Source organism: Salvelinus fontinalis, unplaced genomic scaffold (genome assembly GCF_029448725.1).
Source record: "Salvelinus fontinalis isolate EN_2023a unplaced genomic scaffold, ASM2944872v1 scaffold_0809, whole genome shotgun sequence".
NCBI lineage: Eukaryota > Metazoa > Chordata > Actinopteri > Salmoniformes > Salmonidae > Salvelinus > Salvelinus fontinalis.
Genome location: NW_026601018.1, coordinates 72,644 through 87,353, shown reverse-complemented (window position 1 = coordinate 87,353; position 14,710 = coordinate 72,644). Strand labels below are relative to the sequence as shown.

The 14,710-nt window shown below is 40.6% G+C and overlaps 1 protein-coding gene across 5 annotated transcripts; it reads left to right on the top strand.

Annotated features, from left to right (window-relative positions):
• Positions 1 to 7,267: 7,267 nt before the first annotated feature.
• On the top strand, positions 7,268 to 13,536 carry LOC129847381 (3-ketoacyl-CoA thiolase B, peroxisomal-like; the record flags this gene model as incomplete). Of its 5 annotated transcripts, none has more annotated exon segments than XR_008758410.1 (6): positions 7,268 to 7,458; positions 7,541 to 7,720; positions 8,640 to 8,695; positions 11,642 to 11,787; positions 11,914 to 12,532; positions 12,566 to 13,536. XR_008758410.1 is itself a non-coding variant. In XM_055915156.1 (5 exon segments), coding segments are annotated over 5 exon segments (649 nt in total), but the record flags the coding sequence as incomplete, so codon positions are not given.
• Positions 13,537 to 14,710: the final 1,174 nt, after the last annotated feature.

Below are 14,710 nucleotides of genomic sequence, written 5' to 3'. Positions count from 1 at the left end.
AATATTACCATGGAGCTGTTATCCACTCGATATAATATTACCATGGAGCTGTTATCCACTGATATAATATTACCATGGAGCTGTTATCCACTCTGATATAATATTACCATGGAGCTGTTATCCACTGATATAATATTACCATGGAGCTGTTATCCACTCTGATATAATATTACCATGGAGCTGTTATCCACTCTGATATAATATTACCATGGAGCTGTTATCCACTGATATAATATTACCATGGAGCTGTTATCCACTGATATAATATTACCATGGAGCTGTTATCCACTCTGATATAATATTACCATGGAGCTGTTATCCACTGATATAATATTACCATGGAGCTGTTATCCACTCTGATATAATATTACCATGGAGCTGTTATCCACTGATATAATATTACCATGGAGCTGTTATCCACTCTGATATAATATTACCATGGAGCTGTTATCCACTGATATAATATTACCATGGAGCTGTTATCCACTCTGATATAATATTACCATGGAGCTGTTATCCACTGATATAATATTACCATGGAGCTGTTATCCACTCTGATATAATATTACCATGGAGCTGTTATCCACTCTGATATAATATTACCATGGAGCTGTTATCCACTCTGATATAATATTACCATGGAGCTGTTATCCACTCTGATATAATATTACCATGGAGCTGTTATCCACTCTGATATAATATTACCATGGAGCTGTTATCCACTGATATAATATTACCATGGAGCTGTTATCCACTCTGATATAATATTACCATGGAGCTGTTATCCACTGATATAATATTACCATGGAGCTGTTATCCACTCTGATATAATATTACCATGGAGCTGTTATCCACTCTGATATAATATTACCATGGAGCTGTTATCCACTGATATAATATTACCATGGAGCTGTTATCCACTGATATAATATTACCATGGAGCTGTTATCCACTGATATAATATTACCATGGAGCTGTTATCCACTGATATAATATTACCATGGAGCTGTTATCCACTCTGATATAATATTACCATGGAGCTGTTATCCACTGATATAATATTACCATGGAGCTGTTATCCACTGATATAATATTACCATGGAGCTGTTATCCACTGATATAATATTACCATGGAGCTGTTATCCACTGATATAATATTACCATGGAGCTGTTATCCACTGATATAATATTACCATGGAGCTGTTATCCACTCTGATATAATATTACCATGGAGCTGTTATCCACTCTGATATAATATTACCATGGAGCTGTTATCCACTCTGATATAATATTACCATGGAGCTGTTATCCACTGATATAATATTACCATGGAGCTGTTATCCACTGATATAATATTACCATGGAGCTGTTATCCACTGATATAATATTACCATGGAGCTGTTATCCACTGATATAATATTACCATGGAGCTGTTATCCACTCTGATATAATATTACCATGGAGCTGTTATCCACTGATATAATATTACCATGGAGCTGTTATCCACTCTGATATAATATTACCATGGAGCTGTTATCCACTGATATAATATTACCATGGAGCTGTTATCCACTGATATAATATTACCATGGAGCTGTTATCCACTGATATAATATTACCATGGAGCTGTTATCCACTCTGATATAATATTACCATGGAGCTGTTATCCACTGATATAATATTACCATGGAGCTGTTTTCCACTCTGATATAATATTACCATGGAGCTGTTATCCACTCTGATATAATATTACCATGGAGCTGTTATCCACTCTGATATAATATTACCATGGAGCTGTTATCCACTCTGATATAATATTACCATGGAGCTGTTATCCACTCTGATATAATATTACCATGGAGCTGTTATCCTCTGATAATATTACCATGGAGCTGTTATCCACTGATATAATATTACCATGGAGCTGTTATCCACTCTGATATAATATTACCATGGAGCTGTTATCCACTCTGATATAATATTACCATGGAGCTGTTATCCACTCTGATATAATATTACCATGGAGCTGTTATCCACTGATATAATATTACCATGGAGCTGTTATCCACTGATATAATATTACCATGGAGCTGTTATCCACTGATATAATATTACCATGGAGCTGTTATCCACTGATATAATATTACCATGGAGCTGTTATCCACTCTGATATAATATTACCATGGAGCTGTTATCCTCTGATATAATATTACCATGGAGCTGTTATCCACTGATATAATATTACCATGGAGCTGTTATCCACTCTGATATAATATTACCATGGAGCTGTTATCCACTCTGATATAATATTACCATGGAGCTGTTATCCACTGATATAATATTACCATGGAGCTGTTATCCACTGATATAATGTTACCATGGAGCTGTTATCCACTCTGATATAATATTACCATGGAGCTGTTATCCACTCTGATATAATATTACCATGGAGCTGTTATCCACTGATATAATATTACCATGGAGCTGTTATCCACTCTGATATAATATTACCATGGAGCTGTTATCCACTCTGATATAATATTACCATGGAGCTGTTATCCACTCTGATATAATATTACCATGGAGCTGTTATCCACTCTGATATAATATTACCATGGAGCTGTTATCCACTCTGATATAATATTACCATGGAGCTGTTATCCTCTGATATATTACCATGGAGCTGTTATCCACTGATATAATATTACCATGGAGCTGTTATCCACTCTGATATAATATTACCATGGAGCTGTTATCCACTCTGATATAATATTACCATGGAGCTGTTATCCACTCTGATATAATATTACCATGGAGCTGTTATCCACTGATATAATATTACCATGGAGCTGTTATCCACTGATATAATATTACCATGGAGCTGTTATCCACTGATATAATATTACCATGGAGCTGTTATCCACTGATATAATATTACCATGGAGCTGTTATCCACTCTGATATAATATTACCATGGAGCTGTTATCCTCTGATATAATATTACCATGGAGCTGTTATCCACTGATATAATATTACCATGGAGCTGTTATCCACTCTGATATAATATTACCATGGAGCTGTTATCCACTCTGATATAATATTACCATGGAGCTGTTATCCACTGATATAATATTACCATGGAGCTGTTATCCACTGATATAATGTTACCATGGAGCTGTTATCCACTCTGATATAATATTACCATGGAGCTGTTATCCACTCTGATATAATATTACCATGGAGCTGTTATCTACTGATATAATATTACCATGGAGCTGTTATCCACTCTGATATAATATTACCATGGAGCTGTTATCCACTGATATAATATTACCATGGAGCTGTTATCCACTGATATAATATTACCATGGAGCTGTTATCCACTCTGATATAATATTACCATGGAGCTGTTATCCTCTGATATAATATTACCATGGAGCTGTTATCCACTCTGATATAATATTACCATGGAGCTGTTATCCACTGATATAATATTACCATGGAGCTGTTATCCACTGATATAATATTACCATGGAGCTGTTATCCACTGATATAATATTACCATGGAGCTGTTATCCACTCTGATATAATATTACCATGGAGCTGTTATCCACTCTGATATAATATTACCATGGAGCTGTTATCCACTCTGATATAATATTACCATGGAGCTGTTATCCACTCTGATATAATATTACCATGGAGCTGGTATCCACTCTGATATAATATTACCATGGAGCTGTTATCCACTGATATAATATTACCATGGAGCTGTTATCCACTCTGATATAATATTACCATGGAGCTGTTATCCTCTGATATAATATTACCATGGAGCTGTTATCCACTGATATAATATTACCATGGAGCTGTTATCCACTGATATAATATTACCATGGAGCTGTTATCCACTGATATAATATTACCATGGAGCTGTTATCCACTGATATAATATTACCATGGAGCTGTTATCCACTCTGATATAATATTACCATGGAGCTGTTATCCACTCTGATATAATATTACCATGGAGCTGTTATCCACTGATATAATATTACCATTGAGCTGTTATCTACTGATATAATATTACCATGGAGCTGTTATCCACTCTGATATAATATTACCATGGAGCTGTTATCCACTGATATAATATTACCATGGAGCTGTTATCCACTGATATAATATTACCATGGAGCTGTTATCCACTGATATAATATTACCATGGAGCTGTTATCCACTCTGATATAATATTACCATGGAGCTGTTATCCACTGATATAATATTACCATGGAGCTGGTATCCACTCTGATATAATATTACCATGGAGCTGTTATCCACTGATATAATATTACCATGGAGCTGGTATCCACTCTGATATAATATTACCATGGAGCTGGTATCCACTCTGATATAAAATTACCATGGAGCTGTTATCCACTCTGATATAATATTACCATGGAGCTGTTATCCACTCTGATATAATATTACCATGGAGCTGTTATCCACTCTGATATAATATTACCATGGAGCTGTTATCCACTCTGATATAATATTACCATGGAGCTGGTATCCACTCTGATATAATATTACCATGGAGCTGTTATCCACTGATATAATATTACCATGGAGCTGTTATCCACTCTGATATAATATTACCATGGAGCTGTTATCCTCTGATATAATATTACCATGGAGCTGTTATCCACTGATATAATATTACCATGGAGCTGTTATCCACTGATATAATATTACCATGGAGCTGTTATCCACTGATATAATATTACCATGGAGCTGTTATCCACTGATATAATATTACCATGGAGCTGTTATCCACTCTGATATAATATTACCATGGAGCTGTTATCCACTGATATAATATTACCATGGAGCTGTTATCCACTGATATAATATTACCATGGAGCTGTTATCCACTGATATAATATTACCATGGAGCTGTTATCCACTGATATAATATTACCATGGAGCTGTTATCCACTGATATAATATTACCATGGAGCTGTTATCCACTCTGATATAATATTACCATGGAGCTGTTATCCACTCTGATATAATATTACCATGGAGCTGTTATCCACTCTGATATAATATTACCATGGAGCTGTTATCCACTGATATAATATTACCATGGAGCTGTTATCCACTGATATAATATTACCATGGAGCTGTTATCCACTGATATAATATTACCATGGAGCTGTTATCCACTGATATAATATTACCATGGAGCTGTTATCCACTCTGATATAATATTACCATGGAGCTGTTATCCACTGATATAATATTACCATGGAGCTGTTTTCCACTCTGATATAATATTACCATGGAGCTGTTATCCACTGATATAATATTACCATGGAGCTGTTATCTACTGATATAATATTACCATGGAGCTGTTATCCACTGATATAATATTACCATGGAGCTGTTATCCACTCTGATATAATATTACCATGGAGCTGTTATCCACTGATATAATATTACCATGGAGCTGTTTTCCACTCTGATATAATATTACCATGGAGCTGTTATCCACTCTGATATAATATTACCATGGAGCTGTTATCCACTCTGATATAATATTACCATGGAGCTGTTATCCACTCTGATATAATATTACCATGGAGCTGTTATCCACTCTGATATAATATTACCATGGAGCTGTTATCCTCTGATATATTACCATGGAGCTGTTATCCACTGATATAATATTACCATGGAGCTGTTATCCACTCTGATATAATATTACCATGGAGCTGTTATCCACTCTGATATAATATTACCATGGAGCTGTTATCCACTCTGATATAATATTACCATGGAGCTGTTATCCACTGATATAATATTACCATGGAGCTGTTATCCACTGATATAATATTACCATGGAGCTGTTATCCACTGATATAATATTACCATGGAGCTGTTATCCACTGATATAATATTACCATGGAGCTGTTATCCACTCTGATATAATATTACCATGGAGCTGTTATCCTCTGATATAATATTACCATGGAGCTGTTATCCACTGATATAATATTACCATGGAGCTGTTATCCACTCTGATATAATATTACCATGGAGCTGTTATCCACTCTGATATAATATTACCATGGAGCTGTTATCCACTGATATAATATTACCATGGAGCTGTTATCCACTGATATAATATTACCATGGAGCTGTTATCCACTCTGATATAATATTACCATGGAGCTGTTATCCACTCTGATATAATATTACCATGGAGCTGTTATCTACTGATATAATATTACCATGGAGCTGTTATCCACTCTGATATAATATTACCATGGAGCTGTTATCCACTGATATAATATTACCATGGAGCTGTTATCCACTGATATAATATTACCATGGAGCTGTTATCCACTCTGATATAATATTACCATGGAGCTGTTATCCTCTGATATAATATTACCATGGAGCTGTTATCCACTCTGATATAATATTACCATGGAGCTGTTATCCACTGATATAATATTACCATGGAGCTGTTATCCACTGATATAATATTACCATGGAGCTGTTATCCACTGATATAATATTACCATGGAGCTGTTATCCACTGATATAATATTACCATGGAGCTGTTATCCACTCTGATATAATATTACCATGGAGCTGTTATCCACTCTGATATAATATTACCATGGAGCTGTTATCTACTGATATAATATTACCATGGAGCTGTTATCCACTCTCCAGCAGTAGTTATGGGATTCGTCCCAAATGGCACCCTATAGTGCACTACTTTTGACCACAGCCCTATAGTGCACTACTTTTGACCAGAGCCCTATAGTGCACTACTTTTGACCAGAGCCCTATAGTGCACTACTTTTGACCACAGCCCTATAGTGCACTACTTTTGACCACAGCCCTATAGTGCACTACTTTTGACCAGAGCCCTCTAGTGCACTACTTTTGACCACAGCCCTCTAGTGCACTACTTTTGACCAGGGCCCTGTAGTGCACTACGTTTGACCAGAGCCCTATAGTGCACTACTTTTGACCACAGCCCTATAGTGCACTACTTTTGACCAGGGCCCTGTAGTGCACTACGTTTGACCAGAGCCCTATAGTGCACTACTTTTGAACACAGCCCTATAGTGCACTACTTTTGACCAGGGCCCTGTAGTGCACTACGTTTGACCAGAGCCCTATAGTGCACTAGAGATGTATTCAGTGCCCTGTTCTTCCAGACAGCCTCTAACTCTCAGCCTCCTCCCAGGGCCAGCCAGGCTCAGAAGCAGGGGATATTTGACCAGGAGATCTGCCCAGTAACCACAAAGTTTGTTGACGAGGACGGCTCTGAACGTACGGTTACCGTAACCAAGGACGATGGGATCCGGCCCGGTACCACGCTGGCGGGGCTGACCAAACTCCGAGGGGCTTTCAAACCTGACGGCAGTACCACCGCAGGTGGGGAGATCACACACACACACACACACACACACTCCCCATCTCTCTGCCCCAGCTGATGTGGTCCTCTCCCCTGGTCCAGGTAACTCCAGCCAGGTGAGTGACGGTGCAGCAGCTGTGCTGGTGGGCAGGAGGTCCGTGGTGGAGTCCCTGTCTCTGCCAGTCCTGGGGGTGCTGAAGGCCAGTGCTGTGGTGGGGGTACCCCCTGACGTCATGGGTATCGGACCAGCCTATGCCATCCCTGCTGCTCTGAGGCAGGCCGGTGAGTACAGATCACTCCAGGTCTTTAGAGCTTGGATTATGTCCACATGGACGTCTTCTAAATGTTAGTGCACATGACATTTGGTTCTGGGTGGTGGTGGTTCTGGGTGGTAGCGGTTCTGGGTGGTAGCGGTTCTGTGTGGTTCTGGGTGGTGGTGGTTCTGGGTGGTAGCGGTTCTGGGTGGTAGCGGTTCTGTGTGGTTCTGGGTGGTAGTGGTTCTGGGTGGTAGCGGTTCTGGGTGGTAGTGGTTCTGGGTGGTAGTGGTTCTGGGTGGTAGTGGTTCTGGGTGGTAGCGGTTCTGGGTGATTCTGGGTGGTGGCGGTTCTGGGTGGTTCTGGGTGGTAGCGGTTCTGGGTGGTTCTGGGTGGTAGAGGTTCTGGGTGGTTCTGGGTGGTAGCGGTTCTGGGTGGTAGAGGTTCTGTGTGGTTCTGGGTGGTAGCGGTTCTGGGTGGTAGTGGTTCTGGGTGGTAGTGGTTCTGGTAGTGGTTCTGGGTGGTAGAGGTTCTGGGTGGTTCTGGGTGGTAGCGGTTCTGGGTGGTAGAGGTTCTGGGTGGTTCTGGGTGGTAGAGGTTCTGGGTGGTAGCGGTTCTGGGTGGTAGTGGTTCTGGGTGGTAGTGGTTCTGGTAGTGGTTCTGGGTGGTAGAGGTTCTGGGTGGTAGAGGTTATGGGTGGTAGCAGTTCTGGGTGGTAGCGGCTCTGGGTGGTAGCGGTTCTGGTAGTGGTTCTGGGTGGTAGAGGTTCTGGGTGGTAGAGGTTATGGGTGGTAGCAGTTCTGGGTGGTTCTGGGTGGTAGCTGTTCTGGGTGGTAGCGGTTCTGGGTGGTAGCGGCTCTGGGTGGTAGCGGTTCTGGTATGCCGGACACCTTTTGATTTATCTGTTCTGCTAAAAGGGTTTTTAACGAACTCCGTCATCTCCTCAGGTCTGACTGTAGCTGATATTGATGTGTTTGAAATCAACGAGGCGTTCGCCAGCCAGGTGAGTCTCTGTATAGAGTAGTAGTACTTTGGACACAGACTGACAGACACAGACTGACAGACAGACACTGACAGACTGTTCCTCTCTAAGTTTCGAGGGCCTTATTGCTTTTATAATAACGGTTTTCAACCTATTTAAAGGAAGACGAACTACATGTTTCTATAATTTTAATGAGTAAATCATTTTTATTTCATCCTTACACCAGATGATATAGTCTCGGGCAAAAGCCAGTTATTGGTTCTGAAGTTGCTAACCAACAGGCTGGTCTCTAATTCTATTCTCATGTTTTGATCCAGTCGCTCATTCTATTCATTCCACGTTGCTATGCTAAACAAATCATTGGCATTTAGCTACCTAGCAGAGGTTCAATGATGATGAAAGGAAAGGGGGATACCTGTTATAAATATCGTTCTGTCGTTCTACCCCTGAACAAGGCAGTTAACCCACTATTCCCCGGTAGTCCGTCATTGTAAATAAGAATTTGTTCTTAACTGACTTGCCCAGTTAAATGACTATACCTTTATTTCAACAAGGTACACAGACTGAGACCAAGGTCTATTTTACAGCTGGGCCCTGCGTATACATGTTTACACATACAGTTTAGGTACAATGATTAAGAAATTACACAAGACAAACAAAACGATCACAGATAACACAAAAAAATACACCAGCAGATTGTTACACTTACACATACAGTTGAAGTCGGAAGTTTACATACACTCAGGTTGGAGTCATTAAAACTCGTTTTTCAACCACTCCAACATTGGAGTGGCCATCACAAAGCCCTGACCTCAATCCTATAGAAACGTTGTTTTACCTTTGTTTCTATTGCCATTGCTTAGGATATATCCATTAATCAGGGATGCAAACTAGTAACCTTTAGGTGAAATTCAGCGTTTTTAATCCAAAATAGATGACCTACGTGATTTGTGTACATCTGATCAAGTTATAATGCATTAATTGCTTACTGGACCCTGGCAATCTGTGTGAAATGTTAACTAGCTAAAGAACTAACCACTATATGTGAACTGATGTTTTCCCTCTACAGTATGTGGTTAATTTTCAGAATGAGAGAATTAGGTGAAAATGAGGCGCTGGGCCTGGTTTAAGATGGATGCCTCTATAGAGGTGACAGGAACAAACAAGTGTAGCGGAAGCTGGGCCTGGTTTAAACTGGATGCCTCTATAGAGGTGACAGGAACAACACACACTTTCCCTCTTCTCACTTCTTCGATACAGTGGCTAAAAGGGGTATGCCAGGTGTACTCTCTGCCTGAAAGAGATCAATTATGCCAACAAAGGTTTATTTAAAAAAAAAAATATATAATTAACCTTTATTTAACCAGCCAGTTGAGAACAAGTTCTCATTTACAACTGCGACCTGGCCAACAAAAAACAACAACACAGAGTTACACATGGAGTAAACAAACGTACAGTCGTTAACACAATAGAAAAGTCTATACACAGTGTGTTCAAATGAAGTAAGGAGGAAAGGCAATAAATAGGCCAATAGTAACGAAGTAATTACAATTTAGCAAATTAACACTGGAGTGGTAGATGTGCAGATGATGATGTGCAAGTAGAAATACTGGTGTGCAAAAGAGCAAAAAAAGTAAATAAAAACAATATGGGGATGAGGTGGTTGGATGGGATATTTACAGGTGGGCTGTGTACAGCTGCAGCGATCAGTAAGCTGCTCAGAGGGGGGTGTGGAGCTGTTGGCCGGGATTGGGGTAGCCAGGAGGAAAGGATGGCCAGTCGTAAAAAAAATGCTTATTGAAATTCGATTATCGTGGACTTATCAGTGGTGACAGTGTTTCCTAGCCTCAGTGCAGTGGGCAGCTGAGAGGTGGTGCTCTTATTCTCCATGGACTTTACAGTGTCCCAGAACCTTTTGGAGTTAGAGCTACAGGGTGCACATTTCTGTTTGAAAAAGCTAACCTTAGCTTTCCTAACTGCCTGTGTATATTGGTTCCTAACTTCCCTGAAAAGTAGCATATCACGGGGGCTATTCGATGCTAATGCAGAACGCCACAGGATGTTTTTGTGCTGGTCAAGGGCAGTCAGGTCTGGAGTGAACCAAGGGCTATATCTATTCCTAGTTCTACATTTTTTGAAAGGGGCATGCTTATTTAAGATGGTGAGGAAATTACTTTTAAAGAACAACCAGGCATCGTCTACTAACAGGATGAGGTGAATATTCTTACAGGATATCCTGGACAGGTCGATTAGAAAGGCCTGCTCGCTGAAGTGTTTTAGGGAGCGTTTGACAGTGATCAGGGGTGGTCGTTTGACCGCGGATGGATGCAGGCAATGAGGCAGTGATCGCTGAGATCCTGATTGAAAACAGCAGAGGTGTATTTGGAGGGCAAGTTGGTTAGGATGATATCTATGAGGGTGCACGTGTTTACGGATTTAGAGTTGTACCTGGTGGGTTCCTTGATAATATATGTGAGATTGAGGGCATCTAGTTTAGATTGTAGGACGGCCGGGGTGTTAAGCATGTCCCAGTTTAGGTCACCTAGCAGTACCAACTCTGACGATAGGGGGAAATCAATTCACATATGGTGTCCAGGGCACAGCTGGGAGCTGAGGGGGGTCTATAACAGGCGGCAACAGTGAGAGACTTATTTCTGGAGAGATACATTTTTTTAATTAGAAGCTTGAATTGTTTGGGCATAGACCTGGATAGTATGACAGAACTCTACAGTAGATTGCAACTCCTCCCCCTTTGGCAGTTCTATCTTGACGGAAAATGTAGTAGTTGGAAACCTCTGAATTTTTGGTGGCATTTCCTAAGCCAGGATTCAGACACGGCAAGGACATCAGGGTTGGGGGAGTGTGCTAAAGCAGTGAGTAAAACAAACTTAGGGAGGAGGTAAAGATAAACCCTTGAATGAGTAGGTCTGTCCAAACGTTTGACTGTTTGGACTATGTGTGTCCCAGGCTGTGTATTGCGTGGAGAAGCTGGGGATCCCCATGGAGAAGGTGAACCCTAACGGAGGAGCCATCGCCCTGGGTCACCCTCTGGGCTGCACCGGGGCCCGCCAGGTTGTCACCCTGCTCAACGAACTCAAACGCAGGGGCAGGAGGTAAGGATACGTCTTATTAAATCCTCAATCGTATTTCCTCTTGTCCTAGATCTACTATATAGTCTAGAAAGTAGTCTCATCCCCACCCCTGGCCTTGCTTACCATAACCCACGTTGTGTTCCCCAGGGCCTATGGCGTGGTGTCCATGTGTATCGGAACAGGGATGGGAGCTGCAGCAGTGTTTGAGTACCCTGGGCCTTAGAGGGAGCTGATCAATAATAATATTGATGAAGAGCTTACACTGTGACGCTTCTTACACCTTTGACAGAATCCGCCGTGGATTAACTGTTGAGGTGTTCCTGCCCTGACTATTGAGTACTGACAGTTTTGTCAGCTGTGTGATTCATCACAGAGTGCATGTATTTACATTCCATATAAATGACGGCACGAGAACTGACTGGTTAATCATTCCATAGATTACTGTATGTTAATTCCTTGCCAAAGTCTGATAAATCTTTTAAGTGCCTTGCATTTCAGGAAAGCAATGCATCATTGTGCTTTGATACACCGCTGTATAAATCAATCTGTAAATATGTGATTTAGTTTGACATTTTCAATGTTTGGGGCTGAAAGGGTGATATGGAATAACATGGGGTAGAATAGTTAGGTGATATGGAATAACATGGGGTAGATTAGTTAGGTGATATGGAATAACATGAGGTAGATTAGTTAGGTGATATGGAATAACATGGGGTAGATTAGTTAGGAGATGGTGATATGGAATAACATGGGGTAGAATAGTTAGGTGATATGGAATAACATGGGGTAGATTAGTTAGGAGATGGTGATATGGAATAACATGGGGTAGAATAGTTAGGTGATATGGAATAACATGGGGTAGAATAGTTAGGAGATATGGAATAACATGAGGTAGATTAGTTAGGTGATATGGAATAACATGGGGTAGATTAGTTAGGTGATATGGAATAACATGGGGTAGAATAGTTAGGTGATATGGAATAACATGAGGTAGATTAGTTAGGTGATATGGAATAACATGGGGTAGATTAGTTAGGTGATATGGAATAACATGAGGTAGATTAGTTAGGTGATATGGAATAACATGGGGTAGATTAGTTAGGAGATGGTGATATGGAATAACATGGGGTAGAATAGTTAGGTGATATGGAATAACATGGGGTAGATTAGTTAGGAGATGGTGATATGGAATAACATGGGGTAGAATAGTTAGGTGATATGGAATAACATGGGGTAGAATAGTTAGGTGATATGGAATAACATGGGGTAGATTAGTTAGGTGATATGGAATAACATGAGGTAGATTAGTTAGGTGATATGGAATAACATGGGGTAGATTAGTTAGGAGATGGTGATATGGAATAACATGGGGTAGAATAGTTAGGAGATGGTGATATGGAATAACATGGGGTAGAATAGTTAGAAGGTGATATGGAATAACATGAGGTAGAATAGTTAGGAGATGGTGATATGGAATAACATGGGGTAGAATAGTTAGGAGATGGTAATATGGAATAACATGGGGTAGAATAGTTAGGAGATGGTGATATGGAATAACATGGGGTAGAATAGTTAGGAGATATGGAATAACATGAGGTAGAATAGTTAAGCACTATTTGCACGGGACTAGTATTACTAGAGAACGTTGGTTATGTAATTATTACTCTAGAATGTCCATTATCCCAGAGGATGACTGGGATGGGATTAGTTTTTCCAAACTGACCCCTGTAATTCTTACTTTTTCCCAATAAATTCACAGTTCTGACAGAAGCCTGGAGTTGTTTTTCTAGGCTTGAAGATATTTCAACATGTCCCGGCAGTAAAAGGCTACACTGATAACTTGAGCTTCGTTCCCAAGTTTCAAAACCATCTTTGGTATAATGTCGCCATAATATTTGAATTGAGGAAGTGTGATCATAATCATTAGGATATTTTAGCGGTAAAATACATCCTAAATGCCCCCAGCCTTCAGATGGGAGTAAACTACATCCTAAATGCCCCCCAGCCTTCAGATGGGAGGTAAACAGTACATCCTAAATGCCCCCAGCCTTCAGATGGGAGTAAACTACATCCTAAATGCCCCCAGCCTTCAGATGGGAGTAAACAGTACATCCTAAATGCCCCCAGCCTTCAGATGGGAGTAAACTACATCCTAAATGCCCCCAGCCTTCAGATGGGAGTAAACAGTACATCCTAAATGCCCCCAGCCTTCAGATGGGAGTAAACAGTACATCCTAAATGCCCCCCAGCCTTCAGATGGGAGTAAACAGTACATCCTAAATGCCCCCCAGCCTTCAGATGGGAGTAAACAGTACATCCTAAATGCCCCCCAGCCTTCAGATGGGAGTAAACAGTACATCCTAAATGCCCCCAGCCTTCAGATGGGAGTAAACAGTACATCCTAAATGCCCTAAATGCCCCTCAGCCTTCAGATGGGAGTAAACAGTACATCCTAAATGCCCCCAGCCTTCAGATGGGAGTAAACAGTACATCCTAAATGCCCCCAGCCTTCAGATGGGAGTAAACAGTACATCCTAAATGCCCCCAGCCTTCAGATGGGAGTAAACAGTACATCCTAAATGCCCTAAATGCCCCTCAGCCTTCAGATGGGAGTAAACAGTACATCCTAAATGCCCCCAGCCTTCAGATGGGAGTAAACAGTACATCCTAAATGCCCCCAGCCTTCAGATGGGAGTAAACTACATCCTAAATGCCCCCAGCCTTCAGATGGGAGTAAACAGTACATCCTAAATGCCCCCAGCCTTCAGATGGGAGTAAACAGTACATCCTAAATGCCCTAAATGCCCCCAGCCTTCAGATGGGAGTAAACAGTGCATCCTAAATGCCCTAAATGCCCCTCAGCCTTCAGATGGGAGTAAACAGTACATCCTAAATGCCCCCAGCCTTCAGATGGGAGTAAACAGTACATCCTAAATGCCCCCAG